Source organism: Nymphaea colorata, chromosome 4 (genome assembly GCF_008831285.2).
Source record: "Nymphaea colorata isolate Beijing-Zhang1983 chromosome 4, ASM883128v2, whole genome shotgun sequence".
Lineage (NCBI taxonomy): Eukaryota > Viridiplantae > Streptophyta > Magnoliopsida > Nymphaeales > Nymphaeaceae > Nymphaea > Nymphaea colorata.
The window spans coordinates 17,337,633-17,359,816 of NC_045141.1; the positions used below are offsets into that span (position 1 = coordinate 17,337,633).

General features: G+C 39.0%; 1 protein-coding gene across 1 annotated transcript; it reads right to left on the reverse strand.

Annotated features, from left to right (window-relative positions):
• Positions 1-1,578: 1,578 nt before the first annotated feature.
• On the reverse strand, positions 1,579-11,091 carry LOC116252336 (filament-like plant protein 7). Its single transcript, XM_031626513.2, has 6 exons — positions 10,867-11,091; positions 6,562-6,674; positions 5,832-5,973; positions 3,131-5,648; positions 2,951-3,008; positions 1,579-2,451 (listed from the first exon to the last, which is right to left on the reverse strand). Exons 2-6 carry the CDS (start codon positions 6,658-6,660, stop codon positions 1,879-1,881), a joined length of 3,390 nt encoding a protein of 1,129 aa, XP_031482373.1. The 5' UTR covers positions 6,661-6,674; positions 10,867-11,091; the 3' UTR covers positions 1,579-1,878.
• Between the last annotated feature and the right edge of the window lie 11,093 nt (positions 11,092-22,184).

A 22,184-nucleotide genomic window follows, 5' to 3' on the forward strand; every position in this document is an offset into this window, starting at 1 on the left:
ATCAAGTTGATCTGTATTGACCTTTTTTAAAATCTTTTAACTAAACATTTTGTAAAGTTTTATTGATCTTAACCAGTTTATCAAATGAAAGATCAAGACGTAATGAAACAATTGATTCAAACTGATTCTGCCAATTCATCTGCAGTGCGTCGGCCCAGTATTTTAGGTATGAGCTCAGTTTAAGGCCTAGCCCGTTCCGTTCGGATTCAGCTTGGATCTCTCAAGCTGGAAGATCATCTCACGAGTGCTAAGTAGAGGCAGCAGCCAAGGGACATACCTGCCTGGTTTAGGTGCACATTGATTGTGGATCAGCCAGATTCTGTCAACTCCAGATGCCAATCTGAAGTACTAACATCCGATCAGAATTTAAATCAGATGCAGAAAAGATCTAATGTATAATTCAGTTCACGGCCGTAACATATATTTTAGTTCTGAATCCAACAAGAAATGGTTAGGAACCTGTTAATGGATACCAGTTACTTAATCTGAATATTATTATAATATTGTTAAAATTCCAAATAGTCAATCCAAGTCTGAGCTAATTACCCACATGAGATTTTACCTACATGCCCTAAGTTGGTCTCGGATTGGAAGATCGACAACATCCCATCCATTTGATCATTTATTATGTGTGATATCTACCATACACAACCCATGCAATTACATGTAAAATATTCAAGTTAATTAAAACGAAACACGAGCATGCATTTCAGTTCATCTTGAAAAATTAAGAGTGCTTTAATGACAATTTTTTCGTTTTCATTGATTTCTGACGGCTACTTGTCCTTTTGCAGGCAATTTAAGGCATCTTTTATGAATTCATGAGGATTCAAACTAGGTTGCAAATGGAACGAACAGAGTGAACTTTCTGACATTTTGGCTTTATAGTATGCAGAATCAAACTTCCAACGAGTTTATAGTTGTCCGCATCTAATTGTCTCTCTCTTTCTCTTCCTCTCTCACGTGGGCTAGCAAAATAATACAAGCACTAGAAAAAGATTACTATAAGCAGTCTGATAATCTGACCAAACAGTCTATAGGTTGTGACGTCCTAAGCAAATTCCTAAAACAGGGGATGGTAGCTATCAGTTTGAGATCAAACAGTCAGCTTTTGACATGATAACCAGTGGCCGTTGATCATCGCTTTCTTGCTTCCATTAGTTCCTAATCCAATTCTATGTATTTAACTGAGGCGACCCTATGCATTGTAGGGGTTGAGGGAAGGGCCAATTCTATCTGTACCAGATGATGTCACACTAATATGGTTGGATTAGACCAACCATGTTTAGTTATTTATTGTCCACGGCTGGAACCATTATACCATCATGCACGTATAATTTACTTAAACTCCTAAATTTATGATAATGTAATATTTTATGGGCAATTCTCAGAGCGGATCACAGAGTAGTGATGGTTCTCAACCATGAAGGACTTTGCAATAAATCAGCAAAAGATAGGGAGTGCCTCATAAAAAGACACGTGCAGTTGTTACAGAGTCCAAAGAGAAGCCACGCCCTTCTAAGTCTGTATTAGTGCGTGTCACTAAATGTAAAACAAGGTAGACAAGGGAAGGAAGAATTGCCCACAAACTGGAGTTTTGTATTAAAAATTACGAGAAAACGTGGTCCGTCAGACTGTTACATGGACACCTATATACAAGCAACGGATGACGAACATCCTCCAACAAAATCCCCAAAACCAGAGACAAAAAGAACCCTTCTACACGCTCAAGACAAGACCTTCAACCCACCTTTCTATCTACTTGCAGTCCAAAAAGCCATGAAAGAATGTTGGATGACAATTTACATCTTCACCTATTCATTATGCCAACTTATTTTATGCCTCAAATTCATCTGCTTTTGCTACTTAAAAGCAAGACTATATAATGCCAAGTGACTTCTTGCTGCTCGCTCTCCTTTTCCTCAACAGAAGCCTCTTTATGAAACCACCACTACTTCCTCCTCCTTGTCTCTTTGGAACAATGGCCAAAGAGGCATCAGAGGTTCTGCTTTCTGGTCTCTGCTTTTCAACTGAACCAAAATAGTTTCTAGGAGATTTCACAGGTGTAGACTGATAAGCATTGTCAAGAGCTGATTCAGCACCGTGATGGTTAGGATCTGAATTGAGAACTTTCCACCCGTAGAGAAGGCCAGCTTGGGGGTTATTGGCAGGAGGAAGACCAGATTTCTGATGGTCAGCAGCTCCCTGCTTATCAGGAACAGTTGTGCAGATGATGTCTTTGGTCTTGGGAGACCTGCATGAGCCTGATTTTGTCTCATCATCTGCTAACATTTGGTCAAGTAGGGATGGTCGGCGTTGGCTGAAAGGGATAACTTTATCTAAGAGGGCTGCATCCCTTGGTGAAGCAAGGGCCTTCAATTGTTTTCCAAGGTTGAGAATAGTCTCTTGACACTCTGCTAGCTTTTCTGATGCTGCTGAGATTTCCAAGTCCTGAGACCATCAAACCAGCATGAAGACTGACATGATTAGTTATACTAGAAGTTCAAAACTAATGTAACACAAGGTACAAGCTCCTAGAGGAAAGATGTGCCCTCAAAATCCCTGTTAGACAATTTTCCTGCCAAATGGAGTATACAAAAAAATTGATTAAGGTTTTGGTTCCATCTTGTTCAAAATCATGCAGAAGATTGCAATCCGTTCCTGTCCCTTCACTAGAAATTGAATGAAGAGCAGAATAGTACAAAGATACATTTATGAGAAGAAAGCAAAAGATTGATGCAAGAAATAAAAAAATCCGTTATTTGGGCTACACATATTAATCTGTAATATAAATGTAGATCCCTAAAGGAAAGAAAGAATTTTTATTAGCTATGCACATCAGAAGTTAATAGACCTTTAGCCAGTAGATTGCTTGCAAAAGATAGAGAAAAATAAAACAAGGCTTCCAATGGTTGCCGGCAATTCAGGAGATTTTAGTTAAGGAACTTACATTTCGAAGTCTTTTCTCTGCTTCCTCCACCCCAAGACTAGTTTCTCTCTTTTTAGCACTGAGAAATTAAACAAATAGAAATTAGTTGTTTCCAATATGTACAGAAAACATAACAACCTTGGGTATATGGTAAGGCAGTTACTAAGATGGAAGAACATGGACATATACAACCATACATACCTTTCCAACTGTAGCTGTAGTTCTAGACATGTTGTTTCTAATGCTTCGAGACAATTAATTTTCTCTTCAAGTTCAACTTCTAAAGAAGACAACTTTTGGTTTGATTCTCCGACCTCAACTCTGACAGAAGAAAGCTTTTCCTCAAGATCATCGTTCAACAACCTATGTTTCTTGAGTTGATCCTCGATTGAACTCTTCTCATCTTTCACTCCTGCAAGTTCCAATTCTAAACTTGAAATTTTTTTATCCAGTTGTTGAATTTGGTGCTTCAAGGAATCATTAAGGTCACTTGCCAACTGAAGTCTATCTTCTAGTTCTTTCTTTTCTATTTTCATCCTTTCAGTCTCACCATTAAAACTACAAAATTCTTCTCGTGTTTTCAATTTAATCCCCTGCTTCAGACAAAAACTGTCATGATTTTCCTGGAAACCGGATAAACCTGAGGCCCGTGCTTGATCTACAGTTATATGTTTCTCAGATTCAGTGGATTTTGGTAGTGATGTGGGAGTTTCTAGGCCACCAGTCTCTGATTCAGTTTCACTAAGAGATTCATCATAGGCAAAATGTTTTTTGATGGTATCCTTCATAGTGGAGACATCCTGTAGTGAAAAGCAATGATTTATAAGCCAATCCAATGTTGAGCACAATTTTGAAGCAAATTTTTCGAGTCCAATCTTTTCCTGCAGTAGGTCATTGCAGGATTCAACAAAACCATGTAGGACGACGTTGAGTTCAGAACTCTGCCATTGGAAAACACGCATGGTATATCCTGTAGCTCCATTGCTGTAAGGTAGAGGTGCATTTGGACTTTCCGATGAAATCTGATGGTTCCCCGTATCTGCATGTGATGTTTGAGCAGCTCCCTCAATAAGATGTATTATTCTAGCGATTGATTTATTGAGCTTGGAAGAGAACAGTTGTTTCTTCTTGTCCTTCGGATACAACTTCTCACCATCCTCTGAATAGGAGTCCGTTCTGGGAGAAATTGGTGGAGGACTGCGAGAACTGTTGCAGGGCTTTATGCATGAAGGGTCCGTACTGTAGGGAGGGCTTGAGGCAGTTGTCAGCTCAATGGCATCAGCAGGTAAATAGTATGGAGAATCACTCAATGCAACTCTTATTGCTTCTAAAATTTCATCTATGCTTACTTCAGTGACATGATCCAGCAGGACACCTCGTAGGAGTCTAAGAAGCCAGCCAGGAGATGTTTCCTTCTGGATGCATTTAGAATGAATTTCGGGGTTTTCAGTATCAGTCCCCATATCCTTTTCACCAAAAGGAACAAGTTCTTTGCCAGTTACTTCACTCACAGATATGATTGTTTTGGCAGCAGTACTGACACCGATAGTTTCATCCTTGCTGAGAGTATGAGAAGTATCCAAAGGTTTATCAACAGATACTATAGCTAATTGTTCCATCTCTAAAAAGTCATCCATCAGACTAAGCTCTGATGTTCCAAAAGATTTACATGATTCCTTTGGCTTCCCAGTTTTGAATTGCTCCAGCTCTGAAATCAGAGCAGAAGCCCATGACTCTGCACAGCTATTTTCATCCTCATTCCGACTATCTTCAGATATTGAGGCAAGAGAAACACAGACGGTTTTTGCTTGTTCCAGGTTGTCCTGACCTTTTAATAGCTGGCCAAGCTGTGCTTCAACCTGTGTTAATTTTGACATTGTGCGTGCACACACGGCCCTTGAAGATTCAAGCTCATGATTCGTCTTTGCTAAGGTCTCCCTCAAAGTTTTGTTCTCTTCCTCCATTGCACTCATGCGCTCAGTCAGGAAAACAAACCTCTTACTGATGGTCTCCTGACTAGCTGACAAACCAGAAGCAGCTGAACCATGACCCTGGCTAAACCTTTTCCTTCTCAGTTCATCAGGATCCCTTCCCAGTGTCTCAACTTCATTTTTCATCTGAGCAACAGCAGCAGGGCCCGGCAACCTCTTTCTCACCAGAAGACGTAATCTCTGGCATTCTGCTTCCAGCTTAGTAATTTTCTTCATGCTCTCTAGTTGTTGCTTGTGTGATGCATCAGCAGCTCTACGATTATACTCTTTTTCTTCATTCCGTATCTCAAGTTCCTTCTCCAGCATACATAGTTCATATTTTAGAGTAGCATTGTATTTTTCAGCTGAATCCAACCTAACTGACAATGCAGTGAAATCTGCTTCTGCTTGCAGGCTTCTCTCTTTAATTTCTTCCATTAGTTTCTCTTTCACCTGAATGATCTTATTCAGCCGGTTGTTCTCTGCATGCAGCTCAACAGCTTCCCTATTTGCTTCTGCCATCTTTTCTTCTAGCCTTATCTTTTCCCGCTCGTGGTCTCTCGTTACCTTCATAATGGCATCATGAATCCGCTGCTCCTGTTCTTCTCTGACATGGCGTAGCTGTCTCATGCACTCTTTAAGCGCTCCATCTAAGTGAGCTATCTTATCATCTGCCTCTGCTGCTTGCTCTAGGGCATTGTCCAATCCCTGCTTAAAAGATACTGCCTCCGCTTCAGCCTTTTCCCATCCTATTAAGAGAAAGATGATGAATAACGATAAACTAAATCAAGACATACTGCAATTTCTCTCCGGTGAGAACTACAAGCACTATCAGCACGAAAATAAAGCAACATCGACATAAACCAGAAGTAACTACAAATTTCATCAGTCATCCATATACAAGTGAAAGAGTGATATAGGCAGATTTTGACCTGCAATGGCCTCCTTCGCCGCCTTGGCGTGCTGCTTGACAATGTCATCTTTAGCTTTATTTTCAGAAAGAGAAGAAAACAATTTCTCGTTCAAATCTTTCACAGTCTTCTCCAAGTCTGCTACTTTGTCCGTCTCACAAGCCTGCAAGTAATGAAAAATGATGTTATGAAACTCACACGAGGATTTTCCACCATCAGGATGTAGATACTGAAGCAACCATCACAAACAATGGAACCCATTAATGCAGAGCTTTAGGAAGGCGATGGATGGGCAAAAACATGGCGCTTGAAGCGCCATGCAGGAAACGAAAGCTATCCTTCACCAAGGTTTTGGAATGCATTGCTTACCATGTTAACATCAGAAAATCGGATCATAGGCTCGATCTAGATTCATAGGTTCAGAGTTGAGGACATTTCCACAAGAATACAGTTTTAGAGGACATTATAGCTAGGAATGGTAACTTTACAAATATTTCGGCGCCACAAGTCAATATCAGATAGAGGTAACTCATCAAACGTTTGAGTAGCGGCTGAAGAATAATAAAGTTTCAAGATTGCAGCCCTTGGCAGACTTGCTAGTGCTGACACATCATCGACATAATTTGGACCAACAGAGAAACAAGAAAGATGTCTGATTCCCCCTTCCTTCCACTTGGATAGTCCTGAGTTCCTAATGCACGGAATGTATCAGAAAGCAGAAAAAATGATAATGAAGGCAGAAACCATTTACCTCTTCTTCATTTCCTTTAGTTGGTAGATTTACTCTGTCGGTTACAACAATTGTCTTCTCAGAGGATTTTCTTCTCCAGAGCCAGCTCTTGTGATCCATGGGAGCTAATAGTTCTTTTCGATGAAAACAAAAGAAAGACCAAACTTCAGCAGAAGATAGATGATTCCTCAGAGAATGGATAAACAAAACGACCATCAAGAAATTAGGACTCGCAGAAATTATGAAAAATAAATAGTAAGAAGCAGAAAACGCACATCAAACAGGATGGCGGAAACTGGAAAGCAGAGTTCTGCGTTAAAAAGAACGAGCATCTTCCAAAGAAAAGGAGAGAAAAAAAGCCACTGCAAGGTATGGTATTCTGGAGCACAACATTTATGAAAGTAGCAAGGAGCAGCACGTGCTCATCACAAAAAAGAACAACTGAACATTCAATAGTATTAGCAGTTCGTTTCTGGTGCCACATAATATGAGGACAAACTTCAAACCTCTGTTTGTTTTGTTTCCATTAATACATAAACCAAGCGAGAAAAGAATTCATTTTAGGACCTGGGTTATCAGAATGCAGAACGATTAAGGTGACTGGTTTTTCCTTTAATAAATAAAGAATGTGTTGCAATGTCTCCCTCAATTCGAGACTCAAACGCCCATAAAATATAGTTACCTAACAAGACCACCATGCCGCCATTAAATATTCCCCTAGTACTCTCTTTCCCCACCATTATGTTGTGAAGGTGATGCAGAGTAAAAAATGTGTCGTAAGCCCATCCCAGCAGAGGAGGGAAACCAACTACCCTTGCATACGAGTACAACTAGTTCAGTGTCTAGTTGGTGTAGATGGCGAAACCGAATTCAAGTGCTATTTCCATAACAAGGAAAAGAACAGACACACGCAGCGGCCATTAGCATGGCAGCAGACGAAATGATGCTTGGCAGACTTGCAGGTGAAAGATACTATAGATTGTACTACTGAATCAAAAGATGCCCATTAGTTGCTGGAGTTTTCAAAAGAAAGTTCCTGTTTCATGACATTTAAGTTCTTACTCTCTATTTTATCAACGTAAGAACTATGGTCAGGTGAAGTAACTCAGGTTAAGCTTTAATTTTGTAAAAATTATTAAATAGGTCATCAGGATAGAAAATCATTGAACTTGCCTGGGACACTGTAAAGCATGATTATGGAACGAGGCATGTTATTCGTATAGATCTTTACATGATATCTACAACATTTTGTGATTCTATGTCTCGCCGAAGTTGTAGAAGAAACCAAAAAATGTACAGAATAGAGAGTAGCCATTCAAAGAATGTAAGAGAGCAATCCTCCAGCTCCATCAGCAACTAATACGGGCAAAGCTACCTACTTTGGAAGCGCAGTAACTGTCACGTTTTGTCTAACAACGGAAAGGACACCAACTCTCGCGTTTCATCTGCAAGTCGCTTGAGTTACTATTACCTGATATTCAACAGCAACCAAGACTGTTGCCTATTCAATACCACGTTCATGTCCTATTAATATCATCTATATCAACTTGGAATCAAATTTTTCCAAACAGAAAAAACAACTTTGAACTTTATAAACATCCGTTCTGTTGGGATTCAGATCGTTCGGTCTTTTTCATTGTGTAGGCGTTGCTGCCAGTAGTAATCATATCGTCTACCACATTCTAAAGACATCTTAATCAGACAATTAACCGCGTATTTGGAGGCTTGGAGCTTTATATGTAAATTAAGATAAAACATGGAGAAAATAGTGCGTGATGCCGGAGATAAACACTCCAAATTTGCATTGTTTATCCTTACACTCGGCTTCAAAATCATGCAACTTGGTTTTTTCCTTCCCTTGATAATACAGGGAACCATCCTTGGTTAATCTAGTGCAAGTATTTTATCAAAAACAAGCATACCATATCTGGCTCATGATCTAAATCGGTAAGAGTGTATTACTACTTACTATAAAAAAATGCCAGATATGCCGCCGTCCTTAACATCCACACCAACCACATTAGATAAAAAGTTCAACTAACCCCACTTTATATATATATATATATATATATATATATATATATATATATATATATATATTAAGATTTAAAAATTGAAAGATATGCCTGTAGTTTTTGTTGAGTGGGGAACCACCTTTTTTATACCTATGAAAAAGAGGAACCAGATCAAATTAAAGAATGTCATCTTGTGGAACATGCTTTAACTCAATCCAAGACAAGCCAGAAAGTTTAGGACCAAAGCTGCCAATATAGGTAGATGATACGGAGAATCAATAAATAAATTAAAGCTTACCTAAAACAATTTAAAATCATAAAAAAGGAAAATCAATCTATCTGGTATGAGCAAGGGGCTGTTAGCTCACCATTCAGCGCGACGAAGACCCACAAAGGAGCACGAACTTTTTTAGCATGTAATGGTTATCGAGATTCTTTGTCATTTATACAGGTAAATATCGTACTGATAGTTAGATTAGATAATTTATCACCTCCATACATTGCAGGTGCATTAAACGAAGGTAAAAAGAGCAATTTGATGCGAAAAAGTTTACCATTTTCTATTGAATCGGGCCATTTGGTGCACGTTATTTTAGTGAAAAATAAACAATAAAACGTGTGAAATCGACTACCTTTTTTTTTTTTTACTGATGAACCAACACTATAATCAAATTCATACGATCAGATAAAAAGAATGCAAGATCCGATTGCATATATATATATATATATATATATATATATATATATATATATATATATATATAGCTCTGGTAAGCCAAAGTATCCGAGTGGCCGAAAGATTTTAGCTCGTATATATTCCTCACATACACAAGTTGCGTGTGTGAGATACTAAAGTATTTGAGTGGTTGGAGTTATATATATATATTAAATTCTACCACTACCTCTTGTTTTATTTATATATATATATATATATATATACCGCTACCTCTATTTGCCATATGAACTTTTTATTATTTATTTTTCATCACCAAAAACTGTCATGGAAGGTTCATTGGCCTTTTTTTTATTAACAAGGTTTTCCAAAATATTTAGCAACAGTTGGTGGTTGTCTTAACGACGGAAAATAAAGAAAATCCTTTCGGAATAGAGATAATCGGGACAAACGCTGTACGACCTATGGAGTAGAGAAAGAACTGTATATGAATAGCTAGGCCCGTGGTTATTTCAGAGAAGACGAGTCAGGGTCCTTTCAACCCCGGAACTGTCCACCATGACCGGCTGTCTGAAACTCTCGATGTGACACCCTCTTCCTCGCATCACAGAGAGAGAGAATGACTGATACGGCCTTTCTCACTCTCACCCGTACCTCCACCACCATCACCCTCTGTATCAGAGTACCTTCTGTATCAGAGTCAACTGTTTCTAAAGCGGAATTTCGTCAGTCTCGAAATCTAGTGCGTAGGGCTGTCAATGGTAATCGCCTCTCTTCCGATTTTGGTATCTTCTTTTCTCGAGGAATTTTTTCATCTGCTCAGAGTATCTAAATTCGAAACAAGATCGCAGAAACAGCTATTCCTTTTTGTTTAAAAAAAAAAGAAAGAAAGATGGCAGAAATGATTTTAGAACAACGAAACAATTTCAACAGGAGAAGGAAAAAAGAAAAACAGAGTAAAACCGCTGATTGGTAAGAGAGATTTAGGAAGCAGTACTGATAAGACTGCTATGACTGGACTCCGAATAAACTCTACGGATGTGGTGGTGGTCATAGTAACACGACCGTTACAGCTTTATAACTCTTCCATTTCCGGCTCGGTTGGCTACTCGGTCGCCGTTTAGGCAGGAAAATTCAGATGGGTATTGGGGCTCAAAAAGGTGGTGCATCTGGATTTAGAACGAAACGGTGGTAGCAGTGACGGCCTAAATTATTATGAGTAAACTCTCCGGCCGACTTCGCCGCTGTTTCAGCCGGAGAAAATCGTAAGTGAACCAAGGGTGTTTTGGTCTTTCCACTGCAACTCGTCAGAGGCCTTCCATGTCCAAACACATCCCATCTCAGTTCTCACCACACGTGCAGAAGGTCTCAGAAAAAAAGAGAGGAGGAGGATCAATGATCTAAAAGCACGTATTATCCATGCACCAAGCAATCTTGAATAGCATTCCGGCATCGATTTTGGCACCTCAATAAATATCAAGAATTAACGAAGATCCAAGAGAGAGCATTTACTTCTCTCTCTCTCTTTCTCCGTCCGTGGTCACTCGGGAATGAGAAGAAAGCTCGGAAGGGAAGAATTTCTTTTCTTCCCACTCGAAGTACAGAAATCAATGGCTGAAAGGGTCCGACTTCAGTTACCTTCTCAAAGCAGAATGACTCGGGAACCGTGCCCGAATTCCATCGCCCGGCTTGCACAAGGAAGGAGGGGAAACTATTCGCCAGGGTGGGGGCAGAGCAGGCCGGTGAGGAGGAGCGAGGAGGCGGAGGTTTCTGCTTTCTGGAAATCGTACACTGGTATCCCGGCGAGTTCCGGCCGGGCACGGGCGGAGTATCGGCCGTGGTTAGGGGAAGGCCAGAGCGAAGATAAAGCCTTTGGCTTTTATACGTGGGGGGTGCCGGATTCACGGGCGGAGGTCTTGCCGATCATGAGAAATTACGTGGATGCCCTCACACAGGTAGCGTCCTGCCCGAGGCAACGATGAGCCTTTTGACTCGGCCTGTCGGCCAGGTCCTCGCAACGCAGTGAAAAACGAAAGTACTAAAAGACCCTCACTTACCATTCCACTAAAATAATAATAATAATAAACCACCTACCCAACTCTCGGCTCCTCTACTCATAAGCTATTTAATGAAAAGTGAGTTTGTTAACCAAGATAAATTCCATATACTCACTAACCTACCATTTATGTATATTATTGCATACAATAAGTTATATGTCACAATCCTTAAAACATTTAAGTGACATGTAAAGTTCTTTTATTTAGCTAGTTAGTTGCTTATCTTGCCTGACCTTATCATTTTTTATGCCAAAAATCTACGCTGATACCCGCAAAACTCGAACCAACCATTAGCCACCTACCAACCCCTGGTCTGCTTAGATGCGCAAAATCCCTTTAAGCAAGCTATCTTACAACTATAGTGGAGATAGGTAATGGTTCGAGCCTCATGATAAGCTCTTGCGTCCACTCAACTCGTTTAGTGTTTATAACTGTGATATCTTTTTATCTTACATCTGAAAGGGACTTTCTTTTACATCTCAAGTTTGGAAGTGCAGCAAGTTAAACCAACGCGGCCCGATCTGTTCTTATAACAACGGCCCACCGAAGCTGGAAATCTTACGATGACCTTTGTGGTGAAGGAGGGAATTAGGTGAGGGCGTTCTGGTCATTTCGCACATGCTGAGAGTTGGGTGGGGGCAGAGTCTGCCATCCACCTTGGATTCGAGAGGGTGGAGCCCACCGAGTATTAATGTGTCTTAGAAGGTGGGGCCCCACCTGGCGTTCTCGAAGATCGATCGAGTGCCCACTTTCTTTTGCTTTTCACTTTCATCCAGCTAAGCTAAGACAAAGGTGGGACTCGGAATCTGGGGTTGGGTTGGTTCCGATACGAATTGGGAACGTGTGTTTTTGATCGACTCGGATGTGCACTATCGATTCGGTTAGGGTTTTTTTGTGGCCGATTAGTGGGTGCCCATGCGGGTCAGTTGGTCCGGCCACGCTTTGGATGCTCTGGTCAAACCCGATCAGACTTGTTGAGGATAAGATGTTGCTTCTAATTGAGTAGACATGAATGTGCACGTGTCGAAGGGTCGGTTCTTGTTAAAATTGGGTCCAATGTTAGCTTAAATTTCGATCATAGAAAAATTAACCATCCTTTTCGGCTTGAAAATGATGTATCTTTTATACGGTTTTCGCGTTTAAACTTTTTAAATTTAGGGTGGAGGGTCACCAATGCATAAGTTGAAACACAACAAAGACGGCAGCTTAAGGCATTGAAAATAGGTTATTGTATCTTGAGACTATTTAGGAACAATAATATTGTGTTATTGTTTCATATATCTAATCCAAACATTGGTTAGATTCATTGAACGCTTTGAAAAGTGTCTTATGAATGTACTCTACATTTTGGGACAAATACATGAAACAATAATGTAATGTCGTAGTTCTCAAAGGCTTTTTAGAAACAGTAATATATTCTTACTATCATATGATTCCACTCTTGAAAAAAGAGCATATTCATGACACACTTGTTACAGTATTTTAAGAATCTATTATAACGCTCCAATCCAGTCACCAATGGTAGACCTTTGCATCGGCATCAAAAATCCTCATCCATAGTTCTTAGGGGTCATTTGGTATGACAAATTGTTTCATAAATCTACTCAAAATATTAAAGCAGATTCATAAGGTGTTGTTGATTCATGAAACGTATTGTCACTATTCTCATAGCCAAACAGCCTCTTAAGGCCTCGTTTGTTTGAGCACACACTTTCTTATCAAAATAGGCCATTTTGATTTCAACTACTTTCCTAACAAACAAGATACACCACCAAATGAATGGATCCGACGTTAACTAGAAAGGATTTTCCCAGCTGAATCCCCCATCTTTCCCATGCGACTGCATTTCGGCATCAAATTTCATTTCATGAAGTCTTCTCTCCCTCTTACCTGAGATTTGAAACAAACGGGGAGTAGGAAATTCAAGCCTTGGGGAGGCGATGCATTATGGATAATATCTGATCAGAACAAGAGCTGGCACGTGAACCAACCAATGTCCCCACCTTGAATATTTAATTGGAACTTTTCCGTCTATGCCAAACCTGGATTTTGGTTGAAATATAATATGGGACTCGGTTGGCTCATACTGCATCTATTCTTAGGCTTACTTAATCAGCATGAACAGCTTAAAACAGGCTGACCCACCTAACCTCGAATCTTGTTCCGTGACTCGTGCTCTCAAATAGGCCAAGATAGGCAACATGATCACTTCTTTTACGAGGAATATGGGGAAAATACTATTCATAACCATAATTGCTGTTTATCTCATGAGTTCGAAAGTCTAGGCTTGTAAGATTATTAAACTTGAAAGTGGAAGCAAACTGTCAACATTGGAGCGAAAAGAAAGAACCCTAAAGAGTTAAAATGGTATCTAAGGAAAAGCAATAAAGAAATACATGTGGGAATGATGAAAGAATGACACAAAATTTTAAAATATTGAGACTATCAGCTTAGCTAGAGGAATTTCTTTTTTTTTTTTTTTTGACATTCTCATTATAGACTTGCTACCGCGGAAATTCATGGAAGGACTGTATATACAAATAAACATATGAAACAAGAATACACTCAAAATGTGCTTCGAACTTTTTCCATTTAAGAACCAAATTAAGTGAAGTTTGTACTTATGTCCAACTATTTGCTATCATTCGAGAACAGTCAATATATTTCTAATGTAGAATCAGAATCAACTGGGACAGAAGTAAAGCAACGGACATGCGCTCGACCTTTTTGTACCAAATTAAACATCATGCAATCAATATGCAAAGTAAGCAGTGGCGGAGGTTGGTGTGGGCTTGTATTGGTTTGCTTCTATTAATGTCATACGGCCATTTATTCACATATTGATATCTTTTAAGTCCTAAACTTTAAAATATGGGGTAATTTTTAGTGAAAAATTTCCTAGCTCCACTGCTGACAATAAACTCCCACTTGAAACCAAGCCTGACTTCCACCTAGAGTCTTCTTGTCGGCCATGGAGCCCATTTTGCCATTCCCCCCAAGCTCATAACTTGTATGCTGACAAATATTTAAGATGTTCTGCAAATATCATAAATACTTGTGGTAAAGCTAAAAATCCCTAAGCCAGGAATGCTTGACAAATTTACCCCTGAGAATATTACTTTTTCCATGGCGTCTGTTCTTTTATTGACTCTACACATTCTCTTGAAAAAGCGGCTTTCCCCTTTTGCCGTACTTACCCTTTATTCTTATAACTAAACTTTTGATTTGTTGTTCGTATTTGCAAGAAAAAGAAAAGAAAAAGCCTATCCGATCCGAGTCATCATGACTCTAAATACCGGTTCGAGACTCCTCGATCCGAGTCGAAGATGCAGCGCGGAACTGTCGGTGGACGGGGACCGAAGGGTGCAGCCCGAAAGTCGGGGCCGACCCTCCCGTACGGCCTCTGACTCGACGCCACAAGCCCACAGGCCCTCCAGTGGCCAGACTGACGTCCCGTACGCCAAACCGACCTACGTGTGAATGGGGAAGGAGCCACGTTCGGACGCCCATTCCGTCCGGAACTGGTGCCCTGATATCCGCCGGGAAGTTTTCCGGCGACTCCGAGCGACAAGCAACGCGGAGACAAATCGTCCTTTTTGTCCGCGCATTCAAGAGAATAGCAATAAGAAATTGGGGGTCTAGAAAAATTAAAAGAGAACAGGGTGTCCGCCCTTGCACGGCCAACCAAACAATCGTGGGGTCTTCTTCTTCTTCTTATGCCTTTAACAACTCTCTCTCATATGAAAAATATACGGGGGTCCTCTGCCGTAATACCTTACGGTAGTGCGCACTCCTGTTTCTCTCAATCCAACTAATAAATTGGCAAACTGTCGAGAAAATATTTATTAGTACAACTTTAATCTATCATGTCGACACGTTTAATTAATAAAAAAACTAAAAAACGCTACTACACACACACATTTGTGTGTTGGAAGAAACAAAAAGTCACCATTCAAGTTTTATATATATATATATATATATATATATATATATATTTGTATGTGTTGGAAGAAGAACAACTTTCTTCAAGTGAATAAAAACAACTTTAGCATAATTATCTCTGAAGACCAACTACACATATATCCGAATTTTTAACCGTTCAAGCCCCAACTATGTAACCTTTTTGCTAATGAGCTTTTTCAATTTAAGATCCTTTATATTTCCAAGGTGGTTGGTGCAATGGCAGGGTTGGTAGGCAGCAAGTATCCATTTTGAACTACTGTGGCGTCAACTTTCTGTGCTACAAAATGGGGCACCAATATACAAATAGTGCATAGCATTGTGTCTTTCTCGAGACATCATAAAAGAGCTTTAGACCCTAGGAAGATGAGGGGGCTTCGTCCTTCGCTCGAACGGTGGGATTAGCCTTTCGCTCACTTGAAAATTTAAGGCCCTTTACATTTTCCTCTTACGACTACCCATAAGTCTTCCGAGTTCATGTGTCGGCACTTATTGCAAATGAAGGACAAATGCCTCTTTCGTGCACTTCTGTTACCACATCGCATCGTTTCAGTGGTCCTTCATACCGGGCCGAAAGCCCATGTGTGTTTGTCCTTACACATCCCAGCAAAATTAATAGTCATACTTCTTCTTTGGCTGGCCGTTTGATTTTTTCTATTGGTACACGCGGCCTGATCTGACTTGCCACCAACAACCTTACCTTGCCTCTATTTTTAGCGTAATGACAAAAAAATCACCTTAATCAGCTAAGTAATCAAAGGCAACCGGCTCCATTGTGAAGTCTAATCCAATGAAATGAAAGCATGGTCGATAATTGAGGACAAATGTTGTAAATGCAACGGATACCTTCGCTCTTGATTGGGTGGAGCAAGATAATGTTGTTTCATTAATGTAGTCAGATCTAATACTGATCCACATACAATTAACATGCATGTCTAAATCAAGACATAGTTCCAAGCCAACTTTGCACATTGAAGTACGTGAAAGCCATTATATTTAATTAGCTCATTCGGATACATGTCATGCACATAGGCATGTACACGGTATACAAGTGCATAGGCTTGTGCATATAACCAGCTTCGCTAAAACCAAACGCAAAAAACATGTGAGTGTGAGGTCGGAAATGGTTCACATAAAACTTTACAATACAAAATTAAAAATCAATACTATACAAGACCTTGGTAGTTCTTGGTGTCATAAGAAGAAAGGAAAAGAAAAGTGGGTGTGGTAACATCAACTCCTTTTGCCTGGCATGTAATTTTGGATCTCCTTGAATGACCATATTACTTTATCACCTTGGCCAGCTATGGTTGGAGTCTCGTCTGTCGGTGGAGGAGCTAACGGTCCAATACTACGAGGACAATGTTTGACATTGAACGCATCTGATGGTCGCTGCACGAGGGGAATAAATGCTGATCAGATCAGGCCCTTCAATAATGCAAGTTCTGAATTCAAGGATCAGTTAAAAAGGAAAAGAGTTTGGAGTTCATGAACTTGAACACAGCACCAAACGTGTCCTCTGTGTCTTTCCCGATCATGAATAGTGCAAATAAATGCCTTTTTGAGGTTTAATTGCACAGTGAAGACTGTACATAATGCGACTTGGTTTGCACTGATGTCACAGACATTCTAATGCTTATGGCTTGTTCTAACAGTCAAATATAATGAATCAACACAAAACATACTGTATAGTAGATACCAGACTGCTTCATGGTATAATATTCAAGTTTATATACTTTTGAACTTAGATGTATTTCGAAAGATGTTGGCTCTTGTGCTCTTGGTCATGTGCATGCGTGCACACACACACACACGGGAAGAGCCTTACAGATGTTGAGCTGCCTATATAGAGTTTTTAATAGATGAGCCAAGATAGTACTGGATCCTCATGGTGGCGTTTAATGCCGTGGATTTGCCTCTTCAGGACGAATCTAGTTTCGGTCCCACACCGGATGCGACATTCAGGCAAATTAAAAGTTCTACAGTCGGCCATGAATTCATGTGACAAAACCAATAACTCTGAGATGACAGAGAATGCTCTACTCACAAATGTAAGAGATTCTAGCGAATGGCAAGGCGTGCATACATTGTGTAGTTATAAAACTAAAAAATAAAAACATGAACAGTAGCAATAATAACAAGAAGAAGTGGTTTTCCGAAGCTCTTGGTCTAACAAGATCATAAATACTAACAATAACGCATCATCGATGGTTAAAAATAAAAAATAAAAGTTAAAAAAAAAAAAGATGATGCCAAGAATTAATGGGCTGTAAGTATCATTTTTTGCCTTATAATTAGTACTGTTTCACGGGTGAGGAGAGGAGGTACATGGGTAGTTTGAGATAGGCACCTAAATCTATTATTTACTTTCATTTTAGTGCATGTGTAACAGTTTATTGAAAGTTTATTCATGTATTGAAGATTGTTAAGTGATTGCTTGTCTTAGTTCTTAATTTTTTTTAGGGAGAAAATAAAAGCTGTTATGAGGTGGACTGGGATCTGTCAAACTGAGAGTAGGATAAGTTGTTACAATAGTATCAGAACCAGCTTCAATGCTTAGATCTAAGATCTTACAAAAGTGGATGTGTGTCTTAACGATATAGACTATAATACCCTATTGAAACTTTAATTATGTATTGAATGTCATGAGAAATCTTTAAAAGCTTATAAAGCCTGTTCGATAAGTAATTGATTGTCCTAATTTCTAACATTTTTGGGACTGAAGTCAAAGATGCTAAAGGAAGCATTCTGGTCCACCAAACTCTAAACCCGAGTCCTGTGTGAAAGTGGGTCAAGTTGTTATAGTAATATCGGAGTCATAGGATAAGAGATCCCACAAGTGCAAAAAAAAAGTGCTTTAAGGGGGTGAACTATAACACCCCCTTTAAAGTTTAGTTTTGTATTAGAAATTGTGACAAATCTTTAAAGAACTTATAATGAGAGTCGCTTAAGTGATTGATTGTATTAGCTTTCTTTTTTTTTTTTTGTTAAAATTAAAACTGCTATGGGGCAAATTAGGATTCACAACACTAGGAGGCCGAGCCTAGTGTTAAAAGGGGCCGAGTTATTACAGCTTGTAATTAAGCATCATTCTGATTCCCTTTATTCTATAAAATGTTGGCTGGTAGCAACAACATTTTATTCCAAATTACTCTATGAATGTGTCCATTTTTTGGAACGTGGAATACTGCACTCTCTTGTGGAATACATTGGAAGACAACATTAATGCTGTTACCAAACATTTTTTAAAAGCACATAAGAATTGATGTTGCATCAAAAACTACCTATGGACCTTAAGTAGGTGCGTTGTCATTATAAACCTTAATCAAGTATTGCCTTTGAAAAAACCCCACATACCTATCTACATATGGTAAACTTGAGCCTACTTAGGTGGTTGTCCATGTGTAGGAACTATCATTTCTAACTAAGGATGCTTTCAATGCACTCTTCAAAGCTGATACATGCATATGTGGCCAACCTAAGAATAAAAGAAACATGAAAATGCGTGATAAAAAATGTTATATATATATATATATATATATATATATATATATATATATATTAAATAGTTCAGATTCATCTAACCAGGGCTATTTGATCCAACATGATGCAAGGTCGAACAAAAACAAAGAGAAAAATGTGTAAAATAATACTACATGCATAAAATGCCAACAATTTTTTTTTTTTTTGCTCAACCATCTAACTGGGTCGGATATGAACAACTCTTATCAGATTACTAGGTGACTCTAAATAACCTGAGTCATTGTTCACTTAGATCTGCCATGTTGTTGGACGTTGCTTGCATGTTCTGTTTATGTAAATGTATGTACAAAGGCAGACCTTAGAGAGAAAACCCATAGGTTATATAAAGCCTCATTTTACATAGGGCCGTCCCCCTGGATTTTCAGAGGAATTAAATTTGCTATATAATAACAAATTCACAATTTGCGTTCTAGCCTCTGACTAAAAACTTCGGAAACGATATGTCCTTGTAAGTTTATTGCTGCCGAGATTCTATGAGAGACTACTCACTCCTGTTGGCCAATGATCAACTAAATGGGAAATTCAACAGCGAAATCATTTTAAAATTCATCTCAGCAGGTTTTCATTAATTTATTATTTATTCCCTGCTGAGCATCAACAACTGAATGATATTTAATTTTGTCTATTTAATGCAAATAGTTTAATATTGCGAAGGCATCGTAGGCTTATTTTTTATGGTCCTGCTCTTCTTTCACTTATGAGAAACACGTCTAGGATTTATCTTTTTCCTTTTCGTTCCCACTTCCCTTTTGTCCGTTCCCTCGTATCATATCCCAATAGTTCAGATGTCATTAAAATCTAAGTGTTCATGAGAATGCCCAAGGAAAATTTCAATGAAAGATATAGCGTCTAATATTTGTAGAAGCTCTGAATTTTATTACCAAATGTCACTAGTATTGCATGGTGGCGCTATTTCATAAAACATCATTACAACATTATCAATTTGTTTAAAAACAGCTTCAGTTATGAATGATGCAAAAAGTTTTTAATTTTTTTACTTTTTTTTATTCTACTTGAGAGTAAGCTTGGGCATCCACCAGCTCGGTCCCATAATGAGTTGGGCTTGGGCTTGGGTCTGGTTTTCTGAAAACCTGAGCCCAAGCTTGCTCGATTAAATTTGAAAATATATATTTAATATAAAACAATATATAAATACAATTAATTATAATATATATATATATATTTTAAAAAAAATAAATTTCGAGCTGGCCCGTCCCAGGTCTCTTTTTCCTGGGCCCTAGTCGGATAGGGTATCAGATACCCGACGATGGTCTCGCCCAGTGCCCAGCCTTATTTGAGAGAAACAAATTTAAGTTAAGAGTTTTTGTCGATTGTTTGAATTATAAACTTTGAAGACCATTTCTTCGCCCTGTAGTTTTCGACTTTCTTGTTGGGTATGGTGCCTCTAATATTTGAATTGGCCGGTCCATCCAGTTGCGCAAACCCCATGAGGCCAATGATAAAGAAAGTTAATGACTAATAAAATAAACAAAAAAAAGGGTGGTCCTAATCACAAATCCACGGCTGAGATTAGCAATTTGATGAAAAAGTTTCATGCCTTGATGGTCTTTTTTTTCTTTTTCTTTTTTTTCTTTGTAGTGATTAGGACCACTCAATGGGCCTGCTCTTGTGAGGTAAAACGCTGCACCTGATACAGACCCTTCGCCTTTCGACATCTGGAACCTTGAGAAAATGGCTAGACACAAAAAGTGGCAAAGGTTCGAATTCCAATAACATATCTAAAGTATGAGATAATTGCACAATGGCTTTAGAACATCAATGAGTGTAGGTTTCATTAAGAAAGAAAAGCAAGATATGGAGGATCTCCCTTTCTTGACATGGTGGTGAGTTGATTCCTCTCCTTTTTGCAAATCCCTCATTACTATACTTCACATTCACATCCATGAAAGTGTTTTGTATAAAGCCCAACAGCTGCTTTGTTTAATTCTTTTATATGCACAAAGCTCAATGTGGTCAAAAGGGGTTCTACTACATCTATCGCCTTTCTTCTGCTGGCTAGCGACGGGACCACCTCGGCCCGGCCCAGTCTGGCCCAGCCCAGTTCCGGCTACTTAATTGCTAACAGGCTATGCATTAACTATGGCCTGCCTAATACCTGGCTCGACTCGGCAAATGCATAGAACCATATTATTCTGAAGATTGGTTTGGATTGGATTGGAATCAAATATACCATTTACTATATTCAATTTATCGGATGTTCACATATCCATATTCGAATTCGGATTCTCATGCCTGCTGCACGTCGACTTGGGAGCCTTCGGAACTTCCACGTGACTTAACAAGGCCTTTGGAACTCGACTCCACAGCTCCGCCTATGAAGAAAGACAAGTTCATTCCAGATTTGAATTCGACGTTTAGGTTCACAATCTGAATCCTGCGCTGAGTCATGGACTTTGTTTTTACACCCGCATCAGTCCAAACAGCAGTATGTTATATCAAGAACTTTGAATAGATTTTGAGTGTAGGACACTTATTTCAACTTAAATATGAATCCAAATCTAAAATGGAATCCAATTCGATATTTATGTGAAATCAAATCGAATTTCATTTTCTTAAATCCAAATCCGATTTAAGTTTTTTAGGTGGACATTATTCCATCTGCCGCCGTTATGCTGAGATAGGCTCGTGTACTTGCAGGAACACTTGGTAACACTATCTAACTAAGTTAACTACAAGGTAGTAATGAAAAATGCAGGTAAACAATTAATATCATTATGGCTAAAAGTCGAGCCTGGGCTGGGATGCATCACTTCTCTTGCTTGTACGTTTAACTTTGTTTAGGATCAACGATTTAACCAGACGCTCGGTTGTTATATGTAGGCATCAGAAGTAGAGCCCCAACGAAGAACCAAAAATGTGGGCCAAGACTCAAAAAAATTCATTGACATGAATTTTCAGCCGATCTAAACGACAAGGAGTTCTTCTGATGGGGATCATCTGTTTTCAAAATTGATGGTTGGTTTTTGACAGGTGACCTGTTACTGACATGCTAAGAAATCCTTTCATCATCAATAATTAAAATTATGAGGTGCAATGCAGTTTTCTCAAGGGAATGAAATTGACGTCTCAGTACTGATTTTATTATTCATTTCTCTACTGTGCTTGTCTAAAATAAGTATTTCCTTAACAAATACGAGTTGGTGGCATTTATTTTTTTAATTCTTTTGTTGGTAGGCTAGGGTTAGGGAGTTACCTGTCGGATTATATATATATATACATACACACACGACCTCCTTCAAGTCCAAGATTTCAAGTCAGGTAAGCGGAACCGTAGCTGGCTAACTCCTTAAAAACTCATTTTTGTCATCCAATTGCAAACCAGGTTTTAAAAACTCATTTAAAAACCAAGTTTTAACAAATCCAGGTTTTAAGGAA